Below are 21,186 nucleotides of genomic sequence, written 5' to 3' on the forward strand. Positions count from 1 at the left end.
TTTCCTTCTCCCTCAACACAAGCCTTCAGCCATTCCCCCTGTTTTAGACATTGTGGATGATGTGTTTTCAGAGTCAAGCTTGACCCCTGACTCCTTACCTCCGGCTCCCGGTAAACTTGACAGATATTACAGGGTCCCTGATTCAAATAAATTTTTATTTAGAAACCCTGCTGCTGATCTTGAAACTATTTCACAGGGTCCAAAGGGAGTTAAGGCCTCAACAGCAAAAAATCCTACCCCCTCTGGTAGAGATTCAAGGGCACTGGACAGATGGGGAAAAAAGGTTTATACATCTTGGCAATCAGGGCCTTAAACTGTCAATTTCATATGCTTAAGTACCAACAACATATTATGGGATTGCTGAGAGAGAAAATGATGATTTCAGACTGTGCAGAAAATAAAGAATTGCAGGAATTGTTGCATGCAGCAGAACAAGTTGGAAAGCATACTTTGCGATGTGGTTTTGATTCTTTAGAGGCCTCCTGCAGAGCCGCAGTTACTGGATCTGTGATTAGGAGGCATGCCTGGTTAAAGGAACAAAATTTGCCTGATCATGTTAAAGCTAAATTGCTAGATGCACCTTTACAGCATGATTCTCTGTTTCGTATTAAGGCAGAAGAAGTTTTAAAGAAAATGGAAGACAAAGCTAAGTCTATGCAAACTGTTAAAGACTATATACAAGTGCAGCCACCAAGATTCAGTAGACACTGGCCTACAAAAATTGGTCCTTTCCTGTGTCAGACAGAGCTCAAAGGGGCAAATCTAGATGCCCTAAGGGATGTTCATCGTGTTTCTCTGTTGCAGTCATTACAATTGGGTTATAATGCTGGCAGGCTACCTGCAGTCGGCCTGAGTTCCAAAGTCTAGGTCCGGCATCAGTTGCTGTCGCCTCCTCCCTGACATCAGTGCGCCAGGGGTATAAAAGATGCAGCTGATGCCATTTTCTTCAGTCTTTCTTGCCGCGCGGTGCCTGAAGCAAAAGCAGTTCGCAAGTGCCAGTCGGCCGCCTCCTGAGATTTTCAAATTCGAATTTCAGATCCGAAGTCTTCATTAAAGCTAAGTACCCTGTTGGAGAAACTTTTTTCTTGCTCTAGACCGATGTCAGAAAAAGTTAATAATTGTACTTCTTGTGGGAAGCAAATACCTTATAAGGATTTCCATTCTTACTGCAATCCTTGCCTAGGCCCTGACCACGACATTGCTAGTTGTCGGTTTTGTGCTAGATTTAACCAACGCACTATTAAGCGTTGGTACGATTTTGCATTTCATTACTTTGGCAGAAGATTTAATTATATAATGCCATCGGAACAGCCGACTACCGGAGTTTATAAAAAGCGCAAAGAAAAAGAAAAGGACAGGCATCCGAGGTCCATAACCGACTACGAGGCTTCCGCTAGGCCTGTCGCCGGTTCTCAGTGAGGCGCTTTCGCAGCCCCTGATGCCCGCTACCTCAGAGCCACTATCCGCTTCCGACTCCCACGTGGAGCCGACTAATCCGCTGGAAACTCAAGGTATTGGACACTTGGAAACTATTCCCTCAGATGGGTCCGGAGCCGCTGAGCAGGCTTCGGCTTCTGAGGGTGTTTTCAGGCCTACACAGTTATATGTGAAACCAACTTCAGCTTCAAAGGCGAAGACTAAGGCAGCTCTAAAGACAAAGAAACAAGTACAGCATTCTCCTGGACAGGCCTCCATGCCTAAAAACAGATGCTTAAAGTGGCCGAAGACCTAATTACTTTGATCAGGGGTTCCCATCCCCCTCCTGATAAGAGGCCTAGGCAAGAGATAGAATATGAATCTTCAGATCAGGTTTCCATTTCCTCTGATTCCTCTTCTGAACAGGAATATTCTCTTCCTCCCTATGAGGATAAAGGGTCTTAAACATATGTCATATGCTGCCCGACTGAAAAAACTCCAGCTCTATTCAGTCGCATACCACCTACTCAGAGGTGATCTGTGCCTGACGTACAAGGCCATGTCCAATCCTGAATTAATGGACATGCTCCACCTCAGAAAATCCAAATCCATCAGAGCCACGAGAACAAGTGACTTAAACCTCAACACAGAAATAAATAGAACGTGCTGGAGATACAGATTCATAACCCAGAGGCTCCCTACACTCTGGAACAGAATCCCAGTCCATGTTAGGCAGAGCCCCCTCACGGACTCTTTTCAAGAGAAATCTCGACGAGTGGATGGGAGATCGTAGGATGTCCTTCAAGGATGCATCTGCAGTCCTTACAAATGGGTTGTCCTGTCGTCAGGCAGCCCTTCGGTCGGCCGGATTCCAAAGTCTGGGTCTGGCCTCAGCTGGTGTCGCACTTCACCCGACGTCATAGCTGCAGTTATTCGGGTATAAAGGCATCAGCCGACGCCATTTTCCTCAGTCTTTCTTGCCGCGTGGCGCCCGAAGCAGAAGCTGTTCGCAAGTGCCGGTCGGTCAGAACCAGAGATTACTACTACCGAAGACTTCTAAAAAGCTAAGTACCCCGTTGGGGACTCTTTCTTGCCTCAGCCGATGTCAGAAAAAGTGAATAACTGTTTAACTTGTGGGAAAGAAATACCTCATAAAGATTTCCACTCTTACTGCTTACCTTGTTTAGGCCCGGACCACGACGTAGCAGCTTGTCTAGCCTGTGCTTCTTTTAACCGACGGACGCTTAGACGTCGGTCGGAATTTGCTGAGGAGTTTTTCGGCTCCGATTTTGCTTACATTATGCCGTCGGATCCTCCGACTACGCAAATATCAAAAAAGCGCAAGGAAAAGGACCGACACTCACGGTCTGCGGTTTCGGCCGAAACCGCGGTTAGGCCAACCGCGAGTGTCTCGGTTTCGGCTGAAACCGAGCAAGCGGTTCTTCCTTCAGCCAAAAACTTACCTCCTACCGAGGCCTTTTCCAACCTCGTGGTATCGGCTTCTGATTTACCTTCTGCTCTGGCAGTTTCTCAGGAATTATCTGACACTATCCCCTTGGATATCTCCACCCCTGCACGTGGAGCTGCTAGGCCTCCTGCAGCCATGTCCATTAAGGCTTTTGCCAGGGCTAAAGCAGCTAAAACTACTAAATCTGTGCCTGCTAAGACCCCCTCTCACAGGCCTAGCTCTAGTTCACAAATGCTTAGTCTAGCAGAGGATCCCATTTCTTTAATCCGGGGATCCCAATCTCACACAGACAGGGCCTCTCACCCACCTCCAGAGAAGAGGCCTAGAGCAGAGCCCCCTGAACCAGTTTCTACAGATGATTCCTCTGATGATTCAGATAATACTAACCCCCCAGAGGCTTCTTTCTCCCCTTATGAAGACTCTGATGCTGAGGAGTCCATCCCTTCTGCCTCTCCGCCTGAGGAATTTTCCTTTGGGGAAACCTTGCATGCTATGAGGGAACAATTTCAGTGGCAGGGCCAGGATTTCTCGGACTCTAGGAAGAGGCTTAGAACCTTTCTGCATTTACCACAACATAGGCCTTTAGCCATTCCTCCAGTTCTCTCTGTTGTAGATGATGCATTTAATGATGCTTGTACTGCTTCTGATTCACTTCCACCGGCCCCTGCTAAGCTCGATAGGTACTACAGGGTTCCGGATACCCATCACCATTTGTATAAGGCTCCTTTTGCAGATCCCGAGACTATCTCCCAGGGTCCTAAGGCTGTAGCAGCTACCTCTGCCAAAAACCCCCTCCCCTCTGAAAGGGAATCCAGGTCCTTAGAGAGATGGGGTAAAAAAGTTTACACTTCTGCAACTCTTTCAGCTAGAGCATTGAACTGTCAATTCCACATGATCCAGTATCCAGAATTTATGCTAGACCAGTTAACCAAAAAGTTGTCCTCAGATGAACCATTAGACAAAAAATCTGTTCAGGAAATGGTACATAACATTCAGCAGGTCAGTAACCATTCCTTAAAATGCGGCTATGATGCACTGGAAGCTTCCTTCAGACAAGCCATGACTGGCACAGTTATCAGAAGGCATGCATGGTTAAAAGAGCAGGCCTTACCAGACCATGTGAAATCCAAATTACTAGATGCTCCCATGGACAAGATCAATTTGTTTGGCTCTCCTGCACAACAGGTGCTGAAGAAGATGGAAGAGAAGGCAAAATCTGTCCAAACAGTGAAAGATTTCTTACAGGTCCAACCTCCAAGGTTTAGCAGGAATTGGCCCTCCAAGAATTGGTCCTTTCCAGACTCCTCCAGAGCTCAGAGAGGCAGGAATAGGCGTTCAAGAGGCCAAAGTCAATCCAGAGGTGCCTACAGGGGACGCCAGTGGCAGGGTAACAACCAGCAAGGTGCAGCCACGGACACAGCCACCACCACTACTACAGGACAATCACAGTGACTTGGTTCTAGCACCGCCTACCAGGGAACAACTAAAAGCACCCTTGGGCGGGAAGCTAGCTTTATTTTCAGTAAACTGGCATTACATCACAAGAGACAAGTGGATTTTGCAGACAATAGACCAAGGTTACAGGTTTCACTTCCATACTCTACCAGGGAAGAGAGGAATGCCAAACCTACCTCCAAATCAAAAGGCAGAAGCTCTAAAACAAATATCTCAATTATTAAAAATGAGAGCTGTGGAAAAGGTACCATCTATGGAGCAAGGACAGGGATTTTACTCCAGACTCTTCCTGGTACCAAGAAAAGAAAGCAAATGGAGACCTATTCTCGACCTGTCCGCTTTAAACACATTCCTCATTGTTCCAAAATTCAAAATGCTGACCCTACAGCAGCTTCTTCCCATGCTGGGCAAGGAGTCTTGGCTGGTAACTCTAGATCTCAAGGAGGCATACCTGCACGTCCCCATGCGACCAAATTGCAGAAGATACCTCAGATTTCTTGCGGGATCAGAGCATTATCATTTCTCAGCATTGCCCTTTGGCTTATCTACTGCGCCCAGAATGTTCACGAAATGCCTAGCATCAGTAATTACTCATTGCAGGCTCCAGGGAATCCAAATCTACCCTTACCTGGACGACTGCCTGATACAAGCAGACAACAAAATCAAGTTAGCAGAAGACTTGAAAAGGGTCATTTACCTACTACAAGCCCTGGGATACACAGTCAATATAAACAAGTCAAGGCTGATACCATCCCAAAGGATAACCTTCTTGGGTGCAGAGCTGGACACATCGAAGCAAATGGCATTCCTAACAGTAGAAAAACAGGAGCAACTCCCTCTATACTTCTTGGCATTAACAAAGCAGAACCATCTAACAGCAAGAAAAGTCCTGCAAGCCTTGAGTTTCATGGCATCCTGCATAATATTGGTTCCACATGCCAGACTGCATATGAGAAAGTTACAGTGGTACCTAAGGAATTTATGGTCTCAGCACAAGCACAGCCTAGAAACCCAAATTCCAATAATTCCATGCCTGAAGCAAGAATTCCAATGGTGGGCTCAGGCCTGTCAATCAAACAAAGGATTGCCCTTCCACAACACTCAACCAAGCCAAACCATTACCACGGACGCCTCAGACCTCGGTTGGGGGGCCCACATGCTGGACAAGTGCATACAAGGATTATGGACTCAAGACCAGCTGCACCTACACATAAATCAAAAGGAAATGCTGGCATTAAAACTGGCAATTCAGATATTCAGACCATTTCTTCGACAAGGTCAACTGTTGATAAGGACAGACAACACCACAGTTATGTGGTACATCAACAAACAGGGAGGCACACATTCGTACCCTCTATGCCGGATGGCAATGGATCTCTGGAATGTGGCCCTGAGTTACAACTTTCAGTTACAAGCAATTTTTGTACCAGGAAAAGAAAACATTCCAGCAGACATACTAAGCAGGACTACCACGGATGCCCACGAATGGATGCTGCATCTGGACATCTTCAAAACCATTACAAGAAAATGGGGACTACCTCAAATAGACTTATTTGCATCCCCACGCAATCACCAACTAAAGAAATTCTGCACAAGGACGTACCACCCACTTGCTTGGAAGGTGGACTCCCTATCTTTCAGTTGGAAAAACCTGACAGCATATGCATTCCCACCACTTCCTTTGATGCACAAGGTGCTATTGAAGATCAAGGAGGACCGTCCAAGGATCATCCTGATAGCTCCAGACTGGCCAAGACAACATTGGTACCCATTACTGAGGAGCATGTCTCGGGAACAAATATGGCACCTACCCCTTGTTCCCTTGCTGTTAACACAGAACAACTACAACACCCTGCATCCAAACCTAAAAACACTGCAGCTAACTGCCTGGAACATTGCATAAGAACAAATAACCCAAATTTATCCCAAAGGGTAAAAGACATTATCTTGGAGGCTCGCAGACCCTCAACAAGAAAAAATTATTCAGCAAAATGGAAAAGATATTTCATTTGGAGTACTGCAAAAGGAGAAAATGTGTCACTGGTAAACATAGCCAACATCCTGGAATACTTGGCAGAGCTCTTCCACAAAGGCCTGTCCTATTCTTCCATCAAGATTCATGCATCAGCTATTTCAGCAGAATACGACTTGGATCCTCCAGTCTTCTCACATCCTCTGCTCAGGCAGTTTCTGAGAGGAATTAAAATGTAAAACGCCTAGGAAGCCACCATTGCCAGCATGGGACTTGAACTTTGTGCTAGAAAAATTGACACTTCCTCCTTTCGAACCAGCAGCAACAGCAGAATTACAATACTTATCATGGAAAACTGCTTTCCTGTTGGCAATCACTTCAGCAAGAAGGGTATCTGAGCTACAGGCACTAATGGCAGTACAGCCCTTCCTGATCTTCCACCAAGATAGAGTATCCATGAGAACTAATCCTACTTTTATGCCTAAGGTGGTCTCTAGAGTATCTTTGAATCAGGCTATCCACCTACCTACATTCTTCCCCAACCCTCAGAACAGGGGAGAAAGGCTGTTGCATACCTTGGATGTGCATAGACAATTACGCTACTACCTGGACAGGACCAAGGGCAATAGGAAAACTGACCAGCTACTGGTAGCATATGCAACAGGAATGGAAGGAAAAGCAATTTCAAAACAGACAATCTCTAAGTGGATAGGAAATTGCATTAGATTTTGTTACTCCTACCATGGAAAGAAAACTCCAGAAAACATCAGGCCTCACTCTACAAGGGCTACAGCCACTACCACAGCTTTTCTCGAGGAGTGGCTACCAAAGACATTTTAGAGGCTGCTACTTGGAGCTCCGTGCATACATTTGCCAAGCATTATAATTTACCTTTATACTCCAGATCCCGAGCAGGTTTTGCCACTGCTGTTTTGCAAGGGATCTTAACTACACCATAATTTTATTTCTCCTCCTCCCCCAGTTTGGCTATGGTATTCTACCCATTTGTAAGGACTGCAGATGCATCCTTGAAGGACATAGTACAGTTTTGTACCTACCATAAATGTAGATGTCCGATAGGAATGCATCTGCAGTCAGGATTACCCACCCTCCTTCCCCTCTGTGGTACACCTAGGGTATTTGCCCTTCTTGTAGCTAGCTGGGGGAATCTATTATGGTGTATTTGTTTGTATATATGTACATACATGCCTATTTTTTGTTTGCTTTCTACTATTTGGAATCTTTTGCATTTATCCAAATATAGCCTTCCTAGAGGGCACCTGGCATCTGGGGCAAGAAACACTGAGGAAAATGGCATCGGCTGATGCCTTTATACCCGAATAACTGCAGCTATGACGTCGGGTGAAGTGCGACACCAGCCGAGGCCAGACCCAGACTTTGGAATCCGGACGACCAACCGAAGGGCTGCCTGACGACAGGACAACCCATTTGTAAGGACTGCAGATGCATTCCTATCGGACATCTACATTTATGGTAGGTACAAAACTGTACTTTTACCCCGGGGGTCATCTCTGTGTCACTACTAGACAGAGGCATAGTAAACTAAACCCTAAAAGGGCGTAGTATTCTCATCCTAAGGGGTGGTGTAAGCCACATACACTCTGGCTAGGCTTATAAATGCCCTAGGGCAGATAGCCTAGTACGAACCTATGAACCTATGTTGCTGAAGAATCTATCCCTTCAGCCTCTCCTCCTGAGGATTATTCTTTTGGGGAGACCCTGCATACTATGAGGGAGCATTTCCACTGGGAGAGCCAAGATTACTCATAATCCAAGAAAAGGCTCAGAGACTTCCTTTTATTACCTCAGCACAGGCCCTTTGCTATTCCTCCTGTTTTAGACATTGTAGATGATGTATTTTCAGAGTCCGGTCTGTCTCCTGACTCTTTACCACCAGCTCCTGTTAAGCCAGACAGATACTATAGGGTTCCTGATTCACATAAATTTCTTTATAAAAACCCTGCTGCTGACCCAGAAACTATCTCTTTGGGTCCCAAAGGGGTCAAGGCTTCCACTGCAAAAAAAACCCTATCCCCTCTGATAGGGATTCAAGGGCCCTGGGCAGATGGGGGAAAAAGATTTATACTTCTGCTACCTTGGCTGTAAGAGCTTTAAATTGTCAGTTTCATATGCTTAAATATCAGCAATATCTTATGTCACTGCTTAAACAGAAAATGTCGACAAATTCAGAATGTGCAGAAAACAAAGAAATGCAGGATTTATTGCATGCAGCTGAACAAGTGGGAAAGCATGCTTTGCAATGTGGTTTTGATTCTCTAGAGGCCTCCTGCAGGGCCGCTGTTACGGGTTCTGTCATCAGGAGGCATGCTTGGTTAAAAGAACAGAATCTGCCCGATCATGTTAAAGCAAAACTATTAGATGCTCCATTACAGCACGATACCTTGTTTGGTGTTAAAGCAGAAGAGATGTTGAAGAAAATGGAAGACAAAGCTAAATCTATGCAAACAGTCAAGGATTTCTTACAGGTACAGCCTCCCAGATTTAGCAGGAACTGGCCTACAAAGAATTGGTCTTTTCCAGTGTCAGGCCACAAAGAGGCAGATACAGACGCCCCAGAGGCAGATCACAGCCCCAAGGCTCATACAGGCTTAAACAATGGGGTGCTTCTACCTCCAAAAGCGGAGAGGAAAAATCACAGCCATACAGGAAATAGTCTCAGTGACTTTCCCCTGCCATCACTAAGCACTTATCTTCTGGCAGCTCCTTTGGGGGGAAAACTAGCACTTTTTTCACAAAATTGGCGCATGATCACTCAGGACAAATGGGTCTTAAATATCGTTTCACAAGGCTACAGGTTCCACTTTCACACCCTTCCAAGGCCAAACGGTATGCCAGACCTGCCACGGAATCAATGGGCAGAGGCACAAAAACAAGTTTCATCCCTCATGGACATGAGGGCCATTCAGCAAGTACCACAGCAAGAGCAGGGACTAGGATTTTACACCGCATTGACTTACCAAGTACATCTGCAAGCACAATTCCTGCCAGGAAGGATAAATACTCTGGCGGACGAACTAAGCAGAAACCTAATGGATCCCCACGAGTGGAAATTGGATCCACAAGTCTTCAGCATGATAACAAGGACCTGGGGATGCCCGGACATAGACCTATTTGCCTCCCCTCACAACTAACTGCCAACTACAGACATTCTGCACAACAAAGTATCACAAGCAAGCATGGAAAGTGGATGTTCTATCTTTCAGCTGGAAAAACCTAACAGTATATGCCTTTCCTCCTCTGCCTGTCTTCCCCAAGGTACTCCTCAAGGTCAGACAAGAGAAGCCAAAAATGATACTGATTGCCCCAGATTGGTCCCACCAGCACTGGTACCCAATTCTAAAGAGCTTGTCTCAATGCCCAGCTTGGACATTGCCTCAAATTCCTCATTTATTGACCCAACAAGACAGCCAAATTCTGCACAGCCAACTCCAGGACCTTAAACCTGGCAGCATGGTGGATATTGTAGCCATTCAAGACACACCTCTCTCTAAAGCAGTGATGGATGTTATTTTGGAGGCCAGGAGGCCTAGCACCAGAAAATCTTATGCAGAAAAATGGAAGAGATTCTGTGCTTGGAACGAGGCACAAGATATTGACACGATTGTTCCAAATATTCCTCAGATTTTGCAATACTTAACTGAGATGCTGGATAAAGGCCTTTCCTTTTCATCAATTAAAGTTCATGCCTCTGCCATTTCAGCTCATTATAATACAGAACCACCTATTTTTTCTCATCCATTAGTAAGGCAGTACCTCAGAGGGGCCAAAAACATAAGGCCTCCAAGGAGAGCACCAGTATCTGCATGGGACCTCAACTATGTCTTGGAAAAACTCACACTGCCTCCGTTTGAGCCAGCCTCTGCAGCTGATATAAAATTCTTATCCTGGAAAACAGCTCTGCTCCTAGCAATAACCTCCGCTAGACGAGTCTCTCAGAGTTACAGGCACTCATGGCTGTGGAGCCTTTTATCATTTTCCATCCTGACAGGGTTTCTCTGAGGACAAACCCTACATTTATGCCTAAGGTAGTGTCCAGTGTGGCCCTTAACCAAACAGTTAATTTGCCTACCTTTTATCCAAACCCACAGAATAAGGGTGAGAGACGTCTGCATTCTTTGGACATTCACAGGCAGCTACGCTTCTGCTTGGACAGGACCAAAGCTTTCAGAAAGACTGAACAACTTTTAGTGGCATCTGCTGCAGGACCACAAGGAAAGCCTATCTCAAAGCAGACTATTTCAAAGTGGATAGGCCACTGCATTCGTTTCTGCTATTCACAGCATGGCAAATCAGTGCCTAAGGGCATTAGGCCACATTCAACCAGAGCAGCAGCCACTTCAGCAGCCTTCCTCAGAGGAGTACCAACCAAAGACATCTTAGAGGCTGCAACTTGGAGTTCAGTGCACACTTTTACAAAGCACTGTCACTTACCTCTCTACTCTAAATCCAGAGCAGGCTTTGCCACTGCAGTTCTGCAGGGCCTCATAGTCTCTCTTAATCCTATTTAGCACCAGCCTCCCAACCTTAGCTTTGGGATTCAACCCAATTGTAATGACTGCAACAGTGAAACACGATGAACATAGTACAGTTGTGTACCTACCATAAATGTAGATGTTCGAGTGTATTCACTGTTGCAGTCCGGGTTGCACTCCCACCATACCCCTTTTTCCTTTGCTGGGACATATCTGTACTTCTCTTTTCTATACAACCTGTGGGGTGTATTTGTTTGTAGATGAAGGAAAAGTTGTTTTTTGTATATAAATGCTTATTGGCATAATTTAGCATACCAATTTAGGGGCACCTGACATCTGGGGCAAGAAAAACTGAAGACAATGGCGTCTGCTGCATCTTTTATACCCCTGGCACACTGACGTCATGGAGGAGGTGACAGCAACCGCCAGACCTAGACTTTGGAATTCAGGCTGACTGCGGGTAGCCTGCCAGCAGGATAACCCAGTTGTAATGACTGCAACAGTGAATACACTCAAACATCTACATTTATGGTAGGTACACAACTGTACTTTCCAGATACCAGGCGTAAGACTCATACAGGTCAAAGCAATGGGGCGCATCCACCTCCAAATCTGGAGGAGATAAAGCGCAAACCTACAGAAAACAATCCCAATGACTTCCCCCTGCCTGCACCAAGCACTTATCTTTTGGCAGCACCCATAGGGGGGAAATTAGCGCACTCTGCTCAAAATTGGCAGTTAATAACCCAGGACAAGTGGGTACTAAACATCGTATCACAGGGATACAGATTCTATTTCCGCACACTGCCAATGGCAAATGGTTGGCCAGATCTGCCAAAAAATCAATGGGCAGAGGCACAGAAGCAGGTTACATCCCTCATGGATATGGGGGCCATTCAGAGACGGTACCAGAACAGGAAAAAGGGCAAGGTTTTTTACTCTACTGTTCCTGGTACCCAGAAAGGACAAGGCCTGGCAGCCAATACTGTATTTATCGATTTTGAACACATACCTGGACATTCCAGAATTCATAATGCTGACTTTGCAGCAGCTTCTGCCCATGCTGGGCAAGAAAGCTTGTCTGGTGACTTTAGACCTAAAAGAGGCATACCTGCATGTCCCAATAAGACAGTTGTGCAGAAGATACCTCAGATTTAAGGCTGGCTTAATGCATTACCAATTCTCTGCACTGCCCTTTGGCTTATCTACTGCGCCCAGGGTCTTTACAAGGTGCCTGGCACCAGTAATTGCATTTTGCAGACAAAGAAGTATACAAATATATCCTTACTTGGACAACTGTCTCATTTAAGCAGAGAATAAGGACACTCTTCTTCGACACCTGGCGTTTGTGAAAAGGCTTTAACATGCCTAGGGTACACAGTAAATGAAAAGAAATCGCAACTGGTACCCTCTCAAAAGATAACATTACTGAGTGCAAGCTTGAATACAACTGCCCAGATGGCTTATCTCACGCCAGACAAACAAAGGCAACAGACTACTTACTTCAAACTGATGGCAACAAAAACCCAGTCTTCTGCAAGACAAATTATGCAGGCTCTGGGCTTCATGGCATTCTGCATCCTGCTAATTCCATATAAAGACTGCATATGAGGAAACTTCAGTGGTACTTAAAAAGTTTATGGAGTCAACATTCACACAGTCTGTGAACAATGATTCCTCTCATTTCCTGTCTGCAACAGGAGTTTCTATGGTGGGCAAAGGCCTGTGACCAAAACATGGGACGGCCCTTCACTCTACCCCCTGCCAGCCAAACCTTAACAACAGACGCATCAGATTATGCCTGGTGGGCCCACATGGCAGGAAGATGCATTCAGGGCATATGGGCACCAAAACAAATGCATCTACATATCAACCAGAAAGAGATGCTAGCTGTTCAAAATGCCCTAACAGCCTTCAAGGACTTACTTCATCCAGGACAATTACTGATAAAGACGGACAACACCACAGTCATGTGGTATATAAACAAGCAAGGGGGCACACACTCATACTCCCTTTGCAGATTAACCATGGTACTGTGGGACACAGCTTTGACCTACCAAATACAACTTCAAGCTCAATTCCTGCCAGGAAAACAAAACACTCTGGCAGACGATTTAAGCAGAAACCTTATGGATCCTCACGAGTGGAAACTAAATCCACAAGTCTTCAGCATGATAATAGAGAAATCGGGGAGCCCAGACATAGATCTATTTGCCTCTCCTCTGCCTCTTCTACCCAAGGTCCTCCTAAAAGTCAGACAAGAGAAGCCAAAGATGATATTAATTGCCCCGGACTGGCTCCTCCAGTATTGGTACCCAATCCTAAGGAACTTGCCTCAATACCCAGTTTGGACCTTGCCTCAAAGACCACAACAACTGTCCCAGCAAAACAATCAGATCCTGCACAATCAGCTACAGACTCTGAACCTGGCAGCATGGCTAATCATGTAATCATACAAACGACACCTCTCAGTAAAGCTGTGATGGATGTCATTTTGGAAGCCAGAAGGCCTAGTACTAGAAAATCTTATGCTGACAAATGGAAGAGATTCTGTGCTTGGAATCAAGCACAAGGAACTGATACAGCAGAACCACATATTCCTCAGATATTACAATACTTAAAACTGAGATGCTTGATAAAGGCCTATCTTTCTCATCAATCAAAATCCATGCCTCTGCCATTTCGGCTCATTACAGTACAGAGCCACCAATCTTTTCTCATCCTTTACTAAAGCAGTATCTTAGAGGAGACAAAAATGTAAGGCCTCCTAGAAGATCACCACTACCTGCGTGGGACCTCAATTATGTGTTGGAAAAGCTCACCCTGTCTCCATCTGAACCAGCTGCTACCGCTGATATAAAGTTCTTATCAGGGAAGACAGCTCTGCTACTAGCAATTACTTCAGCTAGAAGAGTTTCAGCACTACAGGCCCTCATGGCTGTAGAGCCCTTTATCATATTTTATCCAGACAGAGTGTCTCTGAGGACAAATCCTACTTTTATGTCTAAGGTGGTTTCCAGTGTGGCTCTTAACCAAACAATTCATCTGCCAACTTTTTATCCAAATCCGCAGAACAAAGGAGAGAGAATTCTGCATTCCTTGGACATACACAGACAGCTAAGATTCTACTTGAGCAGGACTAAAGCTCTAAGAAAAACTGATCAATTACTAGTCTCATATGCTGCAGGATCAGAAGGAAAGGCTATTTCAAAGCAGACAATTTCAAAGTGGATAAGCCACTGCATCCGTTTCTGCTACTTACACCATGGTAAACCTGTGCCCAAGGGCATTAGGTCTCATTCCACCAGAGCTGCAGCTGCTTCAGCAGCCTTTCTCAGAGGAGTACCAACCAAGGACATTCTAGAGGCTGCTACTTGGAGTTCTGTTCACACCTTTACAAAGCATTACCATTTGCCTCTCTACTCTAAGTCCAGGGCAGGTTTTGCCACTGCAGTGCTGCAGGGCCTTACAGCCGCACCTAATGCTGTTTAACTCCTGCCTCCCAACCATAGCTTTGGGATTCTACCCAAATGTAATGACTGCAACAGTGAAACACGAAGAACATAGTACAGTTGTGTACACTTACCATAAATGTAGATGTTCGAGTGTATTCACTGTTGCAGTCCAGGTTAATATATATATATATGTATATATATGTATCAATATATATATATATATATATATATATATATATATATATATAAAATACATTGCTACCTTTTTGGGGGCACCTGACATCGGGGGCAAGAAAAACAAAAGAAAATGGCGTCAGCTGCATGTTTTATACCCCTGACGACCTGACGTCATGGAAGAGAAGACAGCAACCAATGCAGGTCCCAAGACTTCGGAATTCAGGCCGACTGAGGGCAACCTGCCAGCAGATTACCCAAATGTAATGACTGCAACAGTGAATACACTCGAACATCTACATTTATGGTAAGTGTACACAGCTGCACTTTAACATCTATTACATTACTCTGTTGTACTTGTGACTCTAGAGGGAGACCTTCCAGAACAGCTGTAAATGGTCCTATTTTCTCTAGAAGTAGACAAAAGCAAAATAAAGAATGCAGATTTGTTATTTCTTCCAAAGAAAAAGAACACTTAAAATACTCGGCCCTTCTGGGGGGGAAAAAGGTAGGGAGAGGCATGTTGCTTTGTCAGAAGACGCCTTTTTTTGAAGCACACTCAATCTTGTATACTGAATTTTGACCACACCGGTAGCACTGGCCTTGAACACAACCATAAGTAGCATTGTCAGAGTGAGTAAGGTAATGTTTATTGGGATGGGTGAGAATTAAAACCTATAGTGACCCCTGTTCCTCCTCTTAATGTGTTTTATTTACTAAGAAAACTCATTCAACCCAAGATAATTGGTTTTAAACTGGCTGTCCTGTAAGCATTTAAGTGGTTTATAAGTCTAGCATAAATCTTTGTTCTGTTTTGCAGTAATCCTTTTGTCTTCTCCAAAGACAGGAAATTCGGAACTAATCCCAGATTCGCTCCTTAAGTAGCCCTTCTCACAAATTTCCAACAGTGTAATGTAGTTTGAGTTCTTATTGCTTCCAGAGAAAAAGAACAGTTAAAATACTTGGCCCTTCTGGGGGAAAAAGAAGGTAGGGATGGGTATGTTACTTTGTTAGATAACACCTTTTTTTGATGAGAGCAGAACTGAAATATTGTGGACAGTTTTTAGAGATGCTAAGATTTTAAATCAACTGCTATCAAGACAGGATGAAGAAATGCATTATTTTTGTTCGGGAGGAGTATTTTACTAGATAAGTAAATGTGCACTTCAAGGAAAATGCATCCATAGACCCAAAAACACATTTATTTCATCATGGTTTGGTGTTTCCTACATTTCAGTACCACTCTGGGGCTATGTACAGTATTTTAAATATTTTTATACATTATTTCTGAGTCTGACCACATGGGGTCTAGTATCTTGAAGTGATCCTGAATGTTTAGTCTGTCTCTAGGTATCCCACAACACAGTGCTTGTCTGAAAAAACTACATCACACAGGCCTCTCTTCCTAAAGCTCCTGTAACTGCATTGACTTTACATGCATACACTGCTGTCTTTCAGTCAGTTTTGAGTAACATTTCATGCCGTTCATTGACCACTTAAAACACAAACAGTGCAAATGCTACAGAACAGACTTTCAAAGTGCTTTTTACTGCTGCTGCTTTTTAGAATGGCTAAATTGCAGTCTTTTGTGAAGCCTGAATTGTACTACTTCAACTCTTCTCCAGTTCCCCTTCACACCTGACTTCCCTAGCTGTCAAAATGCTAAGTGTAATTTGAGTTCTTACCTGCTGTGATTGACAGATTTCATCAGGAGACTTCACTCATGTACTGTTTCCGTGTTCGAGCCGTTACTGTCTGTATGGGTAGGGAAAGGACCAGGGAGCTGTAACATCACAGCATGGGTGGGTTTTTAGGACGGTCGTGATGTCAGTTTGGGGTGGGAATTGATCAGAAAGCTACCTGTACTCATTGGCCTTGATTACATCAATGAATTGGAGACTGTAGCAAGCTTTTCCAGGGAGGAATAAAAGGTTTTTGAAAGTGAAACCACCACAGTGTAGTATGGTACTGTTCTAGTGAAGAGAAACAGTCAATTTAAAATATTTTAAATGCTATATTATTGTTTAGTCATTACACGGACTGTAAATTGGAAGAAAAAGGACAGAGAAGTTGGTCATTTAAAAATAAAATCCCATTATTTTCCTTTAACCAAGTTTGTGTTTGATTTCACTTGAACTCAGCACATTGTGTAACTTTTCTTTACTTGAACTGTTAATGTCAGTGTTTTTTTAATTCCTTAGAAACATCATTGTAGTCATATAATGTGCTTCTTTCATAGAGACCGTTAGAGCAAGAGTTTTCCATTTTACGCACAAGGCCTTTTGTTATCCAATTGGTATGCAAACTCTGGTGTGTGAATAATACTTGAATTTTGCTACCTGTTTTTAGGCATCAAGATTACGTGAAGAGGCCCACAACATGGGGAGTATTCATATGTCAGAACTTTGTACAGAACTAAAAAATTTACGATCTTTAGTTCGGGTTTGTGAAATTCAAGCAACTTTACGTGAACAAAGGTAGGAACTTAATTTTTTGTGTATGTGTTTGAGTTTTAATCTGGCATTTTATAGTCTCATGTTTTTTTTTTTTCATTTGTTCATACCCTGGTCTTCAGAGATGCATCATTCCTTAGTAAGACCTACATTAAGAATTTTCCATTGTCAAGTTGGCAGTACTACTTTGCAGACTTCTGTCTCTGTTGCATCTTATGCATGTTAACTGTTTGCAACAGTTTTTGTGTCACTGACATGTAGAGATAGTGGGGCCCTTTTCTCATTGGCTGTTGTCACTGTCTGGTATAGGCCAACGTTACCAGGTTGCTTTATCATTTTTTTATTTTGTAATATTTTACAATATTTTTCCCAATTTGGGGGCCACTGAAGCTGCACTGCTTCACTGCCTTTCTGATGAATTTAAAGCTGCAATCTGATTGGCTGGTTAAACTAACACACTCTGTTACCAGTGTGTCAGCAGTGTCTTTACAGTATACTCGGTTGTACAGTAGACTGAGTTGGGAGACGTTTGATTCTTTCTCAGGCCTTCTTTTAAATGAGCTTAAAACTGATTTTCAGTACAATTACTAAACAGTTTACTGTACAGAGCGTTTGTGTGAATTGCCCAGCTCTAACTAAGTTGTATGAGTTAAGTCAAAACTTTTTGCTCAACATTTGTTAAATTGACCATCTGTCTTGGGATTTGGTGTTTTCTTCTCAGTGTATTTTTTTTTTTAACAGAGTAAAGAAATAACTTCTCATCTTTTAAAAGTTGGATTTTCCGGTTAGTATGTCTGAATGAAGCAGTTTATTATTTACTGGTCTGTTTAAAATGTAGAAGCTAGCTTTGGAGTGGTGGGGTTGTTTAACTGATAAATCTAACACTTTCACCACTTCCAGATTTATCTGTTATGGCATGATTTATCCCCAAGGATGCTTAGTGGTAAATATGCCAGTAGTAGTAAATTTAAGACACTCCACACTTCAGCAGGATTTATTAATGTTCTTTTGTATGGATCAGTAATGCAGTAAAATGCTTGACGTGTGTCAGCTGCTGGTGGACATCTGCCCGATTGGCTTAATGCTGTTTCTGTTGCGTACGTTTTCTGGTTCACAGAAAAAGTGGACCTTTGAGACCAGTCTTAGACCTGTCAAGGTTCAATCTTTTTGAAAGTATCCAAGTTCAGAGTGGTTGCTTTCAGACCCCCCCCCCCACCCACCTTTCACGTCCAAGGTTTTGCTGGTGATGTTGACCCTTAAGGCTGTATATATCTATGTCCTTATATGCAAGGCACACCAAAAATGTTGAGATTTAATGTAGGTGATGGTTATCTCTGTTTTACCTCCTTGCCCTTGTGGCTGTCTGCTGCACTCATAGTATTTACTAAGTGTCTGGCACCAGTAGTAACTTGAGTATCAGAGGGATACATTTTTTTTTAATCTTTATCTGAATGATTGGTTTTTTCAGACCGTTGTAGAACCGAAAATAAGGAGGAGACTAAATGACCAGAGACTGTTTGAAATTTAGGGCTCTAATTTAGCTTGCCCAAATAGTCTGATCCCACACATAGCATAAGTCTTTTTTAATTTCCCCAAGACTTTTTGGTTTCTAATACCATGACAGGAATGGACCCCAATTCCTAAGTCAAAGTACGATTAAAGTTCATGAATATTGTTTCAGATGTTCTTCGTGTTTCACTGTTGCAGTCATTACATTTGGGTTATCCTGCTGGCAGGTTGCCCTCAGTCGGCCTGAATTCCAAAGTCTTGGGTCCTGCGAGGGTTGCTGTCGCCTCTTCCCTGACATCAGGGGTATAAAAGATGCAGCCGACACCATTTTCTTCAGTCTTTCTTGCCGCCTGGTGCCCGAAGCAGAAGCAGTTCGCAAGTGCCTGTCAGCCGACTCATGAGATTTTCGTATTCGAGTTTCAGATCCGAAGTCTTCATTAAAAGCTAAGTACCCCGTTGGGGAAACTTTTTTCTTGCTCCAGACCGATGTCAGAAAAAGTTAATAATTGGATTTCTTGTGGGAAGAAAATACCTCATAAGGACTTTCATTCTTACTGTATTCCTTGCCTAGGCCCTGACCACGACGTTTCTAGTTGTCGGTTTTGTGCTAGATTTAACCAACGCGCTGTTAAGCATCAGTACGATTTTGCATTAAGCTGTTTTGGGCGAAGATTTAATTATACAATGTCGTCGGATACCCATCCGACTACTGGAGTTCACAAAAAACGCAAAGGAAAAGACAGGCAACCGAGGTCCAAAACCGACAAAGCTTCTCCAAAGCAAGTTGCCGGTTCTCAGTGAGGCGCTTTCGCAGCCCCTGATGCCCGCTACTTTAGAGTCGCATGCCACTACCAACTCCCACATGGAGTCGGCCAGGCTGCTGGAAACTCAAGGTATTGGAGCCTCGGACATTATTTCCTCAGATGGATCCGGAGCTGCTGAGCAGGCATCGGCTTCTGAGGGTGTATTCAGACCTAAACAATTGTATATTAAACCGACTTCAAAGGCAAAGACTAAAACACCTTTAAAGGCAAAGAAACAAGTTCACCAGCCACATGGACAGGCCTCCATGCCCAAAAAACAGATGCTCAAAATGGCCGAAGACTTACTTACCTTGATCAGGGGTTCCCATCCCCCTCCTGATAAGAGGCCTAGGCAAGAGACAGACTATGAATCTTCAGATCAGGTTTCCATTTCTTCTGATTCCTCTTCTGATCAGGAATATTCTCTTCCCCCCTATGAGGATTCTGATGCTGAAGAATCAATTCCTTCAGCTTCTCCTCTTGAGGACTACTCTTTTGGGGAAACCTTGCATACTATGAGGGAGCACTTCCACTGGGAGAGCCAAGATTTTTCAGAATCTAAGAAAAGGCTCAGACTTCCTTTTACTACCTCAACACAGGCCTCTAGCTATTCCACCTGTGTTAGACATTGTAGATGTGTTCTCGGAGTCTAGTCTGACCCCTGACTCCTTACCTCCAGCTCCTGTTAAGCTGGACAGATACTACAAGGTCCCTGACTCACATAAATTCCTTTTCAAAAACCCTACTGCAGACACAAACTATTTCTTAGGGTCCCAAAGGGGTCAAGGCTTCCACTGCAAAAAACCCTACCCCCTCTGACAGGGATTCTAGGGCACTGGATAGATGGGGAAAACAGATTTACACATCTGCTACCTTGACTATAAGGGCCTTAAATTGCCAGTTTCATGTGCTCAAATATCAGCAATATATCATGACACTGCTTAAACAGAAAATGATGGCAAATTTTGAATATGCAGAAAACAGAAATGCAGGATTTATTGCATGCAGCTGAACAAGTTGGAAAGCATACTTTGCAGTGTGGTTTTTGATTCTCTGGATGCCTCCTGCAGGGCTGCTGTTATGGGTTCTGTCATTAGGAGGCATGCTTGGTTAAAGGAACAAAATCTGCATGACCATGTTAAAGCAAAATTATTAGATGCTCCATTACAACATGATACCTTGTTTGGTGTTAAGGCAGAAGAGGTGTTAAAGAAAATAGAGGACAAAGCTAAATCTATGCAAACGGTCAAGGATTTCTTACAGGTACAGCCACCTAGATTTAGCAGACACTGGCCTACAAAGAATTGGTCCTTTCCAGTCTCAGACAGACCTCAAAGGGGCAGATCCAGACACCCTAGAGGCAGATCACAGCCGCAAGGTTCCTACAGGCCTAAGCAATGGAGTGCTTCTACCTCCAAACGTGGAGAAGACAAATCACAACCATACAGGAAACAGTCCCAATGACTTCTTCCTGCCTGCACCAAGCACTTATCTTCTGGCAGCACACTTGGGGGGAAAACTAGCACTTTTTTCTCAAAATTGGCACATTATAACCCAGGACAAATGGGTTCTAGACAGTGTCACAAGGCTACAAGTTTCATTTTCATACCCTGCCAAGGGCAAACGATTGACCAGACCTGCCAAAAAATCAATGGGCAGATGCTCAAAAACAAGTCGCAGCTCTCATGGACATGAGGGCTATTCAACAAGTGCCACAGCAAGAGCAGGGACAAGGATTTTACTCAAGACTGTTCTTGGTACCCGGAAAGGACAAAGCATGGAGACCAATACTGGACCTGTCTATTCTAAACACTTTCCTGGATATACCAAAATTCAAGATGTTGACCTTGCAGCAGCTTCTGCCCATGCTGGCAGCAAGGCTTGGCTCGTGACTTTAGACCTAAAAGAGGCATACCTGCATGCCCCAATCAATCAATCATGCAGAAGATACCTCAGATTCAAGGCTG

At 43.9% G+C, this 21,186-nt stretch overlaps 1 protein-coding gene across 2 annotated transcripts in view; it reads left to right on the forward strand.

Annotated features, from left to right (window-relative positions):
• Positions 1–21,186, forward strand: part of WAC (WW domain containing adaptor with coiled-coil) — a 2,564,300-nt gene that overhangs the window by 2,493,359 nt on the left and 49,755 nt on the right. For both annotated transcript variants that reach the window (XM_044066675.1, XM_044066674.1), the window contains one exon: positions 16,804–16,931. In XM_044066675.1, coding sequence (XP_043922610.1) covers positions 16,804–16,931 — 128 coding nt within the window. The remainder of the gene's footprint in view (positions 1–16,803; positions 16,932–21,186) is intronic.

This window comes from Protopterus annectens, chromosome 3.part1 (assembly GCF_019279795.1).
Source record: "Protopterus annectens isolate FY-2018-M chromosome 3.part1, PAN1.0, whole genome shotgun sequence".
NCBI lineage: Eukaryota > Metazoa > Chordata > Ceratodontiformes > Protopteridae > Protopterus > Protopterus annectens.